The sequence below is a fragment of the Lissotriton vulgaris genome, chromosome 11 (genome assembly GCF_964263255.1).
Source record: "Lissotriton vulgaris chromosome 11, aLisVul1.2, whole genome shotgun sequence".
NCBI classification, from domain to species: Eukaryota; Metazoa; Chordata; class Amphibia; order Caudata; family Salamandridae; genus Lissotriton; species Lissotriton vulgaris.
In genome coordinates, this window is record NC_141699.1 from 1,074,618,611 (window position 1) to 1,074,633,517 (window position 14,907).

The window sequence follows — 14,907 nt, forward strand, 5'->3', positions numbered from 1 at the left end:
CAATCAGTGCTCTCACTAACGCCACTTTCCCTAGAGGCGATCTCATTACACACCAGTTTCCCCCCTGGTGCTCTCATTAACGCTGCCTTACCACGACGATCACTGGATTGGTGTCAGTACAACGCGTTATTTTACGTCGCATTCCGTTACAACGCAGATTTTACAACGCAGGATCCATTACATCGGATGCCATTACAACGCATGGCATTACAAAGCAGATGGTATTACAACGCATGGCATTACATCGTAAGTATAGGTAAGTATACCTTTTTTTTAAAATGTTATTAAGTTAATTTAATTAATTTTATTTAAACAATTTAATTAAAATACATTTTAAAATAGTCATTAATTTAATTTAATAAAATAATATCTATTTAATAAATGTAATTTTAATAAAAATTGTAATTAATTTAAATAAATTAAAATAATGAAATTAGTTTAATGTACATATTTTTAAAATTGTAATTAAATTAAATTAATATTAATAATTTATTTAATTTAATTAATTTAATTTAATTTAAAAATGTAATTAATGTAAAATAATGAATTTAATTCATTAAATATATTTTAATTAATTTAATGTATTAAATATATTTTAATTAATTTAAAAATGGTCAATATAATTTAATTATCCCTAAACACAAACCTACCCCTGAACCCTAAAACACCCCTGTACCCCAAAACCCAAACCCTGCCCTAAAACCTAAAAACACCCCTGTACCCCAAAACCCAAACCCTGCCCTAAAACCTAAAACACCCCTGTACCCCAAAACCCAAACCCTGCCCTAAAACCTAAAAACACCCCTGTACCCCAAAACCCAAACCCTGCCCTAAAACCTAAAAACACCCCTGTACCCCAAAACCCAAACCCTGCCCTAAAACCTAAAAACACCCCTGTACCCCAAAAACCCAAACCCTGCCCTAAAACCTAAAAACACCCCTGTTCCCCAAAACCCAAACCCTGCCCTAAAACCTAAAAACACCCCTGTACCCCAAAACCCAAACCCTGCCCTAAAACCTAAAAACACCCCTGTACCCCAAAACCCAAACCCTGCCCTAAAACCTAAAAACACCCCTGTACCCCAAAACCCAAACTCTGCCCTAAAACCTAAAAACACCCCTGTACCCCAAAACCCAAACCCTGCCCTAAAACCTAAAAACACCCCTGTACCCCAAAACCCAAACCCTGCCCTAAAACCTAAAAACACCCCTGTACCCCAAAACCCAAACTCTGCCCTAAAACCTAAAAATACCCAAACACCCCAAAACATATACCTCAGTACCCCAAAACATATACTCCTATTCTCATACTTATTAAAAAAATTACTTAAATTAATATATTTAATTAATTTATAATATTTAAAAACATAAATAAATATTTTTTTTATAATTAATAATAATTAAATCAATTATATAATATTAAATAAAATTAAAAAAAATTATATACTTACCAATACTTACGATGTAATGGTATGCGTTGTAATAGCATCTGCTATGTAATGCCATGCGTTGTAATGGCATCCGATGTAATGGATCCAGCGTTGTAAAATCTGCGTTGTAACGGAATGCGACGTAAAAGTTGCGTTGTAAGTGATACACACCCGATCACTTTCCCATGAATACCTTCAGCTCTCTCTCTCTCTGTTGGGAAGTTTCTCTCTAATACCTACTGGGAATGTCTCATATATTTTATGATACAAGAATGGCCAAATTACACGGTGTACAACTTATTCTCTATTTCAAGGGCTCCTCTCTCCCTCATTATTCAGTTACCATTTACCTGATCAGGGGTAGCATCTGTTCATGAAACAGTACCTGACTAGAAGAACAGGTTACCTTTATTATACAAGAGCAAGAGGCACATGCCGGTTCACTAAGAACTGGGGTACTTTATTTATCACAATAACAATAACAATATAACACTAAACTATAACATATAGCCTGCAAAGGAAAATGGGAATAGACACATACACAGATCTGCGGGGTCTCTGTAAAGCATTATTACTATAACACATCCACATGTAATTGACAGGGACTGTAAATAGATAAAGAGGGAATGGATTATACTGCACACCGCTGAAAGAAAAAGTATTAGCAATACAGTAAGGACAAGGTTAATGTTTAAATGTAAAGCAAACTATATTACAGGAAAGGTATCACCTGATTAGTATGAAGTCTTGCTCTAGCTGTCATCTGGGTTCCTCTCTCGTCTGTGCCTTAGCTCGTCTCAGATCCTCCCCTGCACTCTTGGACACGCATCTGCGCTGATCACTCTGCACTGGATTCTTCTCCCCCACGAACTCTCTCCACCTTCCAGCTTCAGTCTAATAGTTTCTGCCGCTCTGATAACCGTTCGCTCCACTAGCTTCTTCACTCTGTCTGATTATCTCAGCTCCAATGTCCAATTCACTCCAGCTGCTCCCACAGACTAATCCACGATATAACTTCAGTCTCCTCCAAAAGGCATCACTTCAGACTCCAGCTGATCACAACTCCTTCTGATAAGTAACTGCTTCTGACTGCTTCCTTCAGTTCCAAACATCATCTCACTTCTCTCTGTTCAAAACACCATCTGCTCACAACTGCTTCTGACCTCTCTCTGGTTCCAAATCACTGACTGTCTTCTCTCTATTCCAAGCATCGACTCTCTCTTCTTCTCTCCCTGGCTCCAACTGACTCACTCACAAACTGACACTCCTCCTCTTCTGCACTTCGCTAATATGGAATGCTCTCTCCTCATGGAAAGTTCCAGCCAGCAGCCTCCTCCCACTGATTCCATGTACCAGGCCCCGTGCTCTAGACGCTCCCACAGTGACCAGCTGCTTGTTTCGTCTAGAGACTTGAGCCCAGAGACACTTCCTGATTAGATTCAGCTCTGGCTGGTTCTCTCCAGTTTGCAAAGGGCGAACAACACCTCATAACTAAAACATCACCTTTACCCTGCAAGCATCTCAGTCTGCAGGGACAGAAAGCAAAATGGAGTCTCTCTAGTTCTGGGCCTTGAAGGCCTGAAAATGATGAAATCACACTTAGCTCTATCAGAGTACATACACAAACCATACCAATATGTAATATAAAGTCAGGACTACAGGATTCACCTTCTACTATAGGTAGGATGATGAAAGGACTCATAATTATGTCAAAGCCAATAGGCAATAGATGGATTAGAGTCAAGAATAAGGGATCTATAATCATATTAAGCAGCTATCCTCTAGTTTATGCTTCTAGGTCTGGAAAAAGGCCTGAAAAAGACTAACACAAGGCAAGAATGGAGATTTAGGATGGTAGCAAGCTTAAAGTCACCATCACTCAGAGATAGAGCCAAAAATACGGTCACTACACCATATTATTCAATTATTTGAATACTGTGTGTTTTCCAATGGCCATTTTGAACAAGTAGTTTGGAAGCCTTAGTGTTGATTTCCATTACAATGAGGGTTCTACGTGGGGTTTTGGGTATAGAGGAAGAATGGCGCTCTCAACTGATAGCGGTGAAGTAGGAAACATATACAGAATAAATACGGTGCTACTAGGTCAGGGGAAACCCAAACAACCCCTGAAATGAGTGGGAAGGGGCCACCCTGTAAATTTCACAACAAGTCTTGTGCACACGTTAGGTTAGTCTTTAAAATGTTTATCAACAATGTTCATATATTCTAGCAAGAATGATGACAGGGTCGACACCAGTGGATTTCCATTACTGTAGAATCATGACGGAAGAGCACATAGGTTGGAGATGCTAGGTCCTTCGGTTGGAAGAGGTAATACCAATGCACTTCCCCAATTAGTGGAGACGGTATACCCCATTAAATGTTGTACCTGTGAGGCCTTTTCTTAGGACACCAGGACCCTCAGGCTACTTGGCATTAATTGTGACTAATAATGTTATTTACCTTGGAGTCAGGCTATGTTGACCAATCTATCCCTTTAAGCTTTTATCTGCATGAATATTGAGAAACTCACCCAATGCCCAGTTACTAAACCAAAAAGGATGCTCAAAGAATCCGAATAGATCCACCATCCAAGGGAAGACGTGCCAACATTTCTAGGTGGTTACATTTTTCTTAGGGGTGCCAGTATACATTCAAGTGGGGGTTACATAGTGTCTGGTAACTAGTGCTCATGGGGTGATGCACTCTACACCTAACCCCACCCAACCCTGAACCCTTGAAACCTCTAACCACTTCTAACCCCGAAACAAAGCTGATCCCTAGAAACGTCACGCCCCTCGTAAACTCTACCCATTTCTGAACCCTCAAAACCCCTCAACTCCACTGTTTCTCAACCCAAAAACATTTTCTGCCCATAAGCTCCACACATCCCTGACCCCTGAAACCTATTACCACCTCTAAACTCCACCCATACCTGACCTCAAATCCCAACACTACCCATCGCTGAACGCAAAACCATCTTCACTGCTACTAAACTCTACCCAAGATTAATGTAATTTTCGATTTTACCTTCAAATGATCTTTCCTTTAAAATGTTTCCTTTACTTTTCATTGTATTCACTTAAAACTGGTTTTCCATGATTTGGATTTGTCCAATATGGTTTTTCAATTTTTTGTTTCCAATAATTTGCGCATATCAGGTCTAGACATGACCGGTTTTGTGCCTGCATATGTTAGTGTGACAAATGTGCTCTACTATGTGACACCAAGTGCTAAATTTGTAAAAAAAAATATAAATATCTGGGCCCTCGTCAGGGGACCACTGCAGCGTGCATCACTCTTCAACCCAGCCAGCCCTGCCAATGGACAGAAACAACATCTGCTAACACCATGCTCCTACACATGTGACACTTCAAACAATTTCAGTCCCCTAAATCTATGGGAATGGCCTGGGTTGCATGTATTAGTAAATTTTAATGTATATTGAATAAATAAACAACTGTTGGTGTGCTTATCTCCAAATGAGATAATCAGCCCCATCATGCTCAGACTGTCATAAGTGCAGGTGTTGGTAAAGAGAGGTAAGAGATGCAGGTAAAGGGAGGGAAAGGGTATTTAGGGTTCAGAGGTAGGTAAAGAAAAAGGGGGTTACGATTTTAGAAATAAAAGGAGGTAAGGCTTTCATAGGGTTCAGGAACAGGTAGAAGTGATCATGGTAAGGGTGTTTTATGGTTGAGGGGTGGCTAGAGGAAAAGGGATGTAAGCAGTAGCAGCCCATGCAGGTAAGTGCGTTGGGGCGGGGGTGGGGGGGTTAAAGTGACAAACAACAGGATAGGGAATATAAAATAACTAAATAAATAAATAAAACCACTTACCTTGCACTTACTGCTCTGCAGAGTCGGCACAGACGTGGGTCCCTTGCTCACTTTGCCACTGGATTCAAGCTAGTCTGGCTGATGAAGGGTGTTATCGCGCAACCGGTCCTAGGAAGATTGTTTCTGGTTGAAGGAGGACCTGGCTTAGTAGTTCGGGCTGGACTATTTCCATGAAGAACAGGGTCAAGACTGATTTGCATATGGCTCTGTCTGAAGTTTGGTTATGAAATGAGCTAAAAAATGATGATGGATTCCACCCAGATCTATGACCGGTGGTGAATGTCTGAAAAGATTTGGTGCTTCATCCATCAACTTCTTGTGAATGCTTTGTTCGCTTAAGTTGGCAGGGTATGCCCAGACATGGGTCCCTTGCTCTCTTTGCCACTTGATTCAAGCTAGCCTGGCTGATAAGGCATGTTACACTGAAACTGGTCTCCGGATGCCTGTTTCCAGTCCAGGGAAAATCTGGCTTGACAGTTCAGGCTGGACTGTTTTCATGAGGAACAGGGTCAAGACTGATTTCCCTATGACTGGGCCTGAATTGGGGTGGCAAAATGAGCCAACAAACAATGATGGACTCAACCTAGATCTGAGACCGGGGGTCAGTGTCTGAAAAGTTTCAGCGCTCCCTCCATCATCTCCTTGTGTTTGCTTTGCTTGTCCCCCTACGTTGGCAGGGGATGCCCAGATGTGGTCCTCTTGGTTAATTAGCTACTGGATTCAAGCAAGCCCTGCCGATGAGGGGTGTTACCCTGAAACCGGTCCCAGGAGGCTGAACTGGGGTGAAAAAGTGAGCTAAAGAACAATAATGAATCCAAGTCAAGTCAGAGAGAGAGAGAATTTATATAGCGCACTACATACCCAGAGGGTCTCAAGGCGCTTAGAAAGGGGAGGAGGATTACTTGTCAAATATCCACGTTTTAAGTTGCTTTCTGAATGCTAGGTGGTTCTGGGTAAGGCGAAGGTAAGCGGGGAGTGAGTTCCATGTTTTAGCAGCCAGGTATGAGAAGGATCTGCCTCCCATGGTGGTCTTGTTGATGCGAGGTACAGTGGCGAGGGCTTGGCTGGAAGAACGTAGTTGGTGGGGGGGTGTAGAAGGACAGTCGTGAGTTGAGGCATTCTGGTCCGATGTCGTAGAGTGATTTGTGTGCGTGGGTTAGCAGTCGGAAAGTGATTCTCTTATTGACGGGTAGCCAGTGGAGGTCTTTAAGGTGACCAGAGATGTGTTCATTGCGTGGGATGTCTAATATGATCCTGGCTGAGGCGTTTTGGATTCGTTGGAGTTTCTTCTGGAGTTTAGCGGTAGTGCCTGCGTAGAGGGTGTTTCCGTAGTCCAGTCGGCTCGTGACCAGAGCATGGGTGACTGTTTTCCTTGTTTCGGTGGGGATCCAGCGAAATGTTTTTCTGAGCATGCGAAGAATGTTGAAGCAGGAAGAGGATATGGCGCTGACTTGTCTGTTCATTGAGAGTGAGGAATCCAGGATGACGCCTAGGTTCCGTGCGTGGTCTGTCGGGATGGGTGCTTTTCCGATGGCTTCCTCTCACCAGGAGTCGTCCCATGCAGAGGGGGATGTACCTAAGATGAGGACTTCTGTTTTGTCTGAGTTCAGTTTCAGACGGCTTTGTTTCATCCATTCGGCAACTTCTTTCATTCCTTCGTGTAGGTTAGTTTTGGCGGTGCTGGGGTCATTGGTGAGAGAAAGGATTAGTTGAGTGTCATCCGCGTAAAAGATGATTTTGAGGTTGTGTTGGCGGGCGATGGCCGCGAGGGGGCTCATGTATACGTTGAAGAGGGTGGGGCTGAGTGAGGATCCTTGTGGTACGCCACAGATGACTCCAGTGGCCTCGGACTTGAATGGTGGGAGGCGGACTCTCTGGGTTCTTCCGGTGAGGAACGAGGTGATCCATTCAAGTGCATTTCCTTGGATTCCGATGTTATTGAGGCGTTGTAGAAGGGTGCTGTGGCAGACTGTGTCGAATGCTGCAGAGAGGTCGAGGAGGATGAGGGCGACTGTGTCTCCATTGTCCAGTAGAGTTCGAATGTCATCTGTTGCTGCGATGAGGGCGGTCTCAGTGCTGTGTTTTGCTCGGAAGCCAGATTGTGAGGAGTCGAGGGATTTGTTGGCTTCGAGGAAGGCGGCGAGCTGGTTGTTGACAGCTTTCTCGATGACTTTGGCCGGGAATGGAAGGAGCGAGATGGGGCGGTAATTTTTGAGTTCGGTAGGGTCCGCTGTGGGTTTTTTCAGAAGGGCGGTGAGTTCAGCGTGTTTCCAGCTTTCCGGGAAGGTGGCGGAGTTGAAGGAGCAGTTGATGACGTCTCGGAGGTGCGGTGCTATGACGGAGTCTGCTTTGTTGAAGATGTGGTGAGGACATGGGTCTGTGGGGGATCCTGAGTGGATGGAATTCATCAGGCGGATTGTGTCCTCAGTGGAGATTGGGTTCCAGTCGATAAGGGTGTTCACGGGGGGAGAATGTTCAGCAAATGGTAGGGTGGGTTGGTTTCCGGGTTGGTTGTCGAAGCTGTTGTGGATGTCCGCAATTTTGTTGTGGAAGAATGAGGCTAGGGAGTCGCAGAGGGCTTGAGAGGGGGTGATGTCGTTGGAGTTGGCCGAGGGGTTGGAAAATTCCTTGACGATGTTGAAAAGTTCCTTGCTGTTGTGGGCGTTGTTGTCAAGTCGATCCTTGAATGCTGTTTTCTTGGCCTTTCGGATTAGTTGGTGGTGAGTGCGGGTGGCGTTTTTGAAGGCGTCCTTGGTGCTAGTGGTTGGGTCTTTTTTCCAGGCCTTTTCAAGGGAGCGGCAGAGTTTCTTGGACTTCTTAAGATCTTCGTTGAACCATGAGGCCTTTTTGCTGCCAGGTTTGCTTTGACGTTTCTTCAGTGGTGCTAAGGTGTCGGCGGTGTTGGATAACCATAGGGTGAGGTTGGCGGCGGCTTCGTTTGCGTTAGAAGAGTGGGCTGGGGTGTTTAGAAGGAGCGATGCGGAGATCTGGTCCGTGGTGATTTTGTTCCAGTTTCTTTGCAGAGTTGGTTGGAGGTGGTTGGTGGGTTTTGGTTTGTTGTAGGTGAAGTGAACGCAGCTGTGGTCAGTCCAGAGGAGATCCGTAGTGTGGCTGAAGGAGACATGATTGCTGGAGGTGAAGATGGGGTCGAGTGTGTGACCTGCGATGTGGGTGGGGGAAGTGACCAGTTGTTTAAGTCCGAGGTTGGCGAGATTGTCCAAGAGGGTGGTGGTGTTGCGGTCGTTGATCTTTTCAAGGTGAAAGTTGAGGTCTCCCAGAATGATGTAGTCTTTGGAGGGGAGCGCGTGAGGAGTGATGAAGTCCGTGATGTCTTCACTGAATTTTGCGTGGGGTCCTGGTGGTCTGTAGAGGAGGGTGCCTCTGAGTGTGGTCTTGGGGTCGATGTGGATCTGGAAGTGAAGGTGTTCGGAGTTAACGAGGTTGGCGTCAGAGCTGGTTGAGATGCGGATTGATTTCTTATGGACGATAGCGATTCCTCCTCCTGTGTGGTCGGTGCGGTCCTTGCGTGTGATCTTATAGTCTTCAGGGATGGCAATGGTGATGTCTGGGTCTGTTAGGAAGGCGACGTCTGGAGAGATGGTGTCTAGTAGGTTCCAGAGGTCAATGGCGTGTCTGTGGACCGAGCGAGTGTTGAGAAGGATGCACTGTAGGTGGTTGGGGTCAGGAATCTGTGGTGTGGTCGTAGCGGAGATGTTGTCGGTGCCGATGAATTTGCAGGAGTAGCATGAGAAAGGTCCATGGGTGTGGCCAGGAGCAGCTTGGACGCAGTTGGGGGCGCGACCGGGGTTAAGGGCTAGGAGGGTGGCGGCGTTGTAGGTAATGCGGGGGGCTGGGAGGGACGGGGGGCAGGGGGTCTGGCGCTGGGCGCGGTCCAGGCGCGGACGGGCGTAGACGGGCTTACCTTTGGCTAACCCAGATCTGTGTCTGAGGGGGGTGAGTGTCTGAAAAGTTTCAGTGCTCCTTGTGGTTGCTTTAATGGCTGTTAGCCACCCCTCGACCCTAAAACACAATATCCTATTTTTATAGACAATTTAAGCACTGGGGATTTTATAGATTTCCGTCAATTTAAAAAAAAGGGTGTTTTCTCCAAAAATAAAACACACACACATATCTAAATATAAATATATATTCCAAGTAAAATGAAGTATATACAAATGCATATTAATATGTAGGTCTCACACACACACAGACTCACACACACACATACAATATTGAAAATACAGTACAGAAACATACAAATATGTATGTTTACACACACACTTATAGGATATCAGTCATTACAATGAGTAATGCCTTTCAAAATAGTAAAATACCATCTTGTAAAGCATCACGTTGTCAATGACAGCGTGTCGTAAAAATTAATGGTAGACGCATGTATTGTAAACATCATGCGTTAATAGCTCATATTCACCAGTACAGGTGTGTTGTTACCCTTCGGTGTGTGGCAGTGAACCACCAGACCTATTTCTATTAAAGACAAAATTTATAGAAATTGGATTTGCTAAACAAAGGCCTATGAGCTAAGGCTGTAGGTGACCTGGTAAACGATGACATGAGAGCAGTGACTCTGGCATTGTTTGTAAAAAAAGAAGATGAAAAATGGAAATTGGAAGAGGAGTGGAAGGGTTATGGATATTTCAAATTGTCTTAGGCAAAAACATAGCAGTGAGCCTCTGTCATGGAAGTTCCCTCTAGGATCCTTCCAAGAATGAAGAATTGTTCATGATTGGTTTGGTCAAATTCACTAATATGCATTTATAGTCTTTCTCTACCTGTCAACCACACCTGCAATATGTTGCTTATCCCGCATACTTAATCAATCTTATCTTCACTGTCTCTGTAAAGTTTTATAACAGCCATCCCTCTGTTCCCTTTCTCTCTCTGACAGGACACCGCATGTGTTTGGGGGAGCAGTTGGCCAGAATTGAGCTCTTCATCTTCTTCACCAACCTCCTCCGGGCATTCACACTCCGGCTTCCTGAAGGGGTGAAGGAAGTGAGACTTGACTTTATTTTATTGGCCACTTTGCAGCCTCATCCGTATAAGATCTGTGCCATTCCACGCAAGACGAAGAAAATGCCAAGTGACCTATGATACATTAACTCTCAATGTTGACTTTTGAAAACTGGTCAGTGCTCATCATCGCTAATAGACTATTCCACCCAGGCACTGATAAGATTCCTATGAATAATTCAACATATTTTTCATGGAAAACATTCTAATAAGTGTGTAATTGGGAGATATTTTTAGAGGGCTAGTTTGTAAAAAAAAATGAGCCATCAGCTTTTATTACTGCTACTCTGTGGCATGTTCAATTGTTTTTAGATAGTCAATTGATATTTTAGTAGGTTGTACTTATAGAACAAGCATTTTATAGTCAGGCGGGTGCAGCTTGGGCTGTCTCTGCCTCCCGTTATCAATTAGGAAAGCCACTGCTTTGTTGTGCAAGCGTACGATGCAAGGCATCGAGAAGGCAAGACAAAGATGTGCGAATCAATCCACGAATCACGACACAAACAAGTATTGAAAATGCAATAGGACTCAGATTTACTCGAGCCCCATTGCATTTTAAATGGAAGAGCGGGCACGAATGAAGGCACGAACGGGAGGGGGTGGGGAGGTGGTTGTGACACACGAATTTACAGACTGCGGGAGGGAACGGGGAGAGAGAAAGTAAATGTTTTTGAAAGTAAAGGGGCTGATAGCCTCGGATGTGCAAAAATGACGTCAGGGCAGTCAGGAGGCGGGACAAAAATGCCGAAAACCAATCAAAATGCAGAAGTTTTGATTGTAGCCAATCAAAGTAATGTTCGGAAAGTGGGCGGAGCTTGCCTCGCTATACTGGATACAGCATCTCTCGTCGAGACAGCGCATGCGCTGCATCTGCAAAACCTAAAAAAGGAAAGCCAGCCAGATCAGATATTTTCATTGAGAAACAAAACTAGAAATAAATAAGGTACACAAAGTGTGCTTATTTGAAAGAATATGAAGTGAGAATAACCTTTCTGTTTGTAACTAATCCATGGAGCCTATATTTGAAAAGATATGCAAGTCAAGACAAAAATATAATACCCTGGGACCGATTCAATATTTGGCAGCCAGGCTGTCTTCCACAAGGGTGATGGAGTTAATTACTCCGTCGCCCTGGTGGAGGTCCTGAATGCCAAATTTTAAAATGTCCATGAGACTGGCGAGCATTTCAAACATTGACAGGAACCTCCTGCCAATGTTTTGTAATGTTACCATACAGCTCTGTCAAGGATGATGGTGCCTTATAGCAAAGTCGAAATATTTTTAATTTTCAAAAACAAAACCCCAACCGGGATTTTGTATTTGAAAAAACAAAAACTAATGACCCCCACATAATGGTAGTTGTCTCCCATGGTGTGGGGATCATTCAAATGATATTTACTGTCCCTTATAACCACGTTTTCCATAGCAGTGATGGAGAGCGAGAGCGGGATTACATTTTTCGTAAATGGAAAGTTATTGTGGTATTTTGTTTTTGAAAAAAACAATGCCTCCCTTGCCATAGAGTTTTCCTAGCAGTGATGGGCAGTAAAAACTGACGTGTGTCTGACCATCTAAGTTAGGTGGGCAAACATACAGATCAACCTCTGACAGCCCTTCTCTGTCAGGCTATCAGAGGGGTGTAACCATGGTGGAGATAGAGTAGTCACCGCCGTGGTTACACCTAAAGTCTGCCTGAATTTATATCATTAGTGGAAATCAGACCCTATGGGCTCCATTACGATGTCGGGCAGATCTCCACCGCCATTGTGGCGGTGGCGATCCGCCCGACAGAAATGCCCGCCCGCCCGCCCGCCCCCCTTTCCCCCCCCGCCACATTACAATAGCGGGGGGACCGCAACGGAGGGAAACACCGCCCGCCACTTTTCCGCCCCGGTCACCTTGCGGCCGGGGCGAAAAAGGAATAATATGGTGGCGGTGTCTAATAGACACCGCCAGACATATTATGATAAGTGGTGTGCAGTGACTTTCCGCGGCGGCGATGCCGCCACGGAAAGGCATGCGGTCTTCCCTCTGGGGGGCCCCTGCGGGCCCCCAGAGTGATGTACAGGTGGGGGTGAACGTGGGGGGTACCTGTGGTACCCCCCTTCATTGTCATTTGCAAAGCGGCAGGCACAGCGCGGTGCCTGCCGCTTTGCAAATGACAATGTTAAAGTGCATTTTCAGCATTGTGGTGGGCGGTGCAGAGAGCACCGCCCGCTTCAATGCTGAAAATACAGGATGTGCCCGCCACTGTGGTGGGCACATCCTAATGGCACCCCCAAGACCCCCGCCCTTATGGCGGGCGGTCCCGATTTACGATGGAATGACGGGCGGGCAAAGTCCGCCCGTCATCCTAATGGACCCCAATGTCTCTCTTTTACTGCTTCAACGTGTATGCTAACTGGACGTGCTGGATTAGTCGACTAAATTCTACTAGTTCATATATAAATATATAGTACTACTTTTTCAGGATTATATGACAAATGGAATTAAATCATATTGATACTCTTTATTACATAAGTCATTAGTGTTCAAAGTCAATATGGAAATGTGCATGACAGAGTCATTCATAAAGATACAGGGTCTTAGTTTCTCTATTTTTTTAAAATATTAAAAATGTGCTTCCCTTGAATTGGAAGTATACACCAATAAAAAAGAAATAGCAGTGGTGTTATTCATGTGTTGAACGATATTAATTAATGTCATATTATTTGGTGATACTACTTTATATGCTAAACTGTGGCCTGTCAATGCAACAAGATCCAGTTTTAGGCACTTATCTATATTTATTTTGCATGTGTGAGTGCCTAAATCATTGGGATGTTCAGCCAGTGACCTTGCATACATTAATGCTCCTTCTTTTTGATAACTCTCTGCAGAATCTTAGATGGAGACATTGCAAATGTATTCTTTGTCCAACAGTTGTAGCCATTGGATATGCATGACATCTGGCTCATTGTAATGTGTAAGAAGTTTCATTTATAAAGACTTCTTTTTGGGGATATCTGAAGCATTGGGTGTAAGTGTATCATATCTATGGTTAACATGTTTAATTCAGCTTTACTGAAAAACAAGATATTTCTTCAAAGATTGTGTCAGAGTTTTTTTTTTATTTCTAGCATAGTATTTAAATCTATTCTACTAATATAATTGTGTTATTTATGAAGGTGGTGGAACATGGTATTCATTTAAAAATTTTATTTATTGATTGAGGGCAATTTAGAGCTTGATGGAATAGTAGTGAAGCTGTAAAGCAGCGATTCTGCGTGGATCACTGACATAATATAGAATGACAAAATATAGACTTACCAAAATATAGTCACCAAAATATAGAATGCCAAAATATCGAATTCCTATCTACAAACAGGTAAGTACAAAAATATCGAATCCAAAATATAGTCTGTAAAAAATATAGACAGTCAAAATATCGAATTTTTTTAAATGTCTTAAAAGTAATTTAAAATTAATGAAATAATAAATATAATTAACTAAAACATACTTAAAAATACTCAAATAACCTTAAAATTAAGATAGAATTAATTTAAGTTATTAATAAAAAATATACAATATTTTACAGTAGGATAGCAGGAGGGTAACATTTAATATTACCACTCCAGTGAGTGCAACAGTAGGGAAAGCGTTGGATAGCGTAGGGGTAAAAAACACTATTCCCACTCCAGTGAGTGCAACAGTAGGGAAAGCGTTGGATAGCGTAGGGGTACAAAATACTATTCCCACTCCAGAGTGCAACAGTAGGGAAAGCGTTGGATAGCATAGGGGTAAAAATTACTATTCACACTCCAGAGAGTGCAACAGTAGGGAAAGCGTTGGATAGCGTAGGGGTAACAAATACTATTCCCACTCAAGTGAGTGCAACAGTAGGGAAAGCGTTGGATAGCGTAAGGGTAAAAATTACTATTCCCACTCCAGAGAGTGCAACAGTAGGGAAAGCGTTGGATAGCGGGAGGGTAAAAAATACTATTCCCACTCCAGTGAGTGCAACAGTAGGGAAAGCGTTGGATAGCGTAGGGGTAAAAAATACTATTCCCACTCCAGAGTGCAACAGTAGGGAAAGCGTTGGATAGTGTAGGGGTAAAAATTACTATTCCCACTCCAGAGAGTGCAACAGTAGGGAAAGCGTTGGATAGCGTAGGGGTAAAAAATACTATTCCCACTCCAGAGAGTGCAACAGTAGAGAAAGCGTTGGATAGCGGGAGGGTGAAAATTACTATTCCCACACCAGTGAGTTTAACAGTAGGGAAAGTAATGATTTAATATATTATTAAAAATAAATTAAATATCAATACCAATAAAACATTAATTGAAATTAATAACCAATTTAATATTATGTAATAATTAATTAGAACTACAACTACATATTAGTTATTAAAAATTAATAACCTATTCATAATTATTTAACAACTAATTAATTTTCAATAACAAAAACTAATTAATAATAAAAATAATACCAATTAAAAATTAACAGTAAATTAATTATCAATACACAAAAAGTATTTTTAATATGTAATTAATTACAATTACATTACTTCCCACCCTATTCCCCTATAAACCCACATCCCACTACAGAAAATACATTAATACAATTA

The 14,907-nt window shown here is 42.9% G+C and overlaps 1 protein-coding gene across 2 annotated transcripts in view; it reads left to right on the forward strand.

Moving 5' to 3' along the window:
• LOC147684136 (cytochrome P450 2J2-like) overlaps positions 1-12,376 on the forward strand; it is a 90,949-nt gene extending 78,573 nt beyond the window's left edge. For both annotated transcript variants that reach the window (XM_086944527.1, XM_086944526.1), the window contains exon 9: positions 10,176-12,376. In XM_086944527.1, the coding sequence (XP_086800653.1) occupies positions 10,176-10,381 (206 nt within the window). In that variant the 3' untranslated portion in view covers positions 10,382-12,376. The remainder of the gene's footprint in view (positions 1-10,175) is intronic.
• Positions 12,377-14,907: the final 2,531 nt, after the last annotated feature.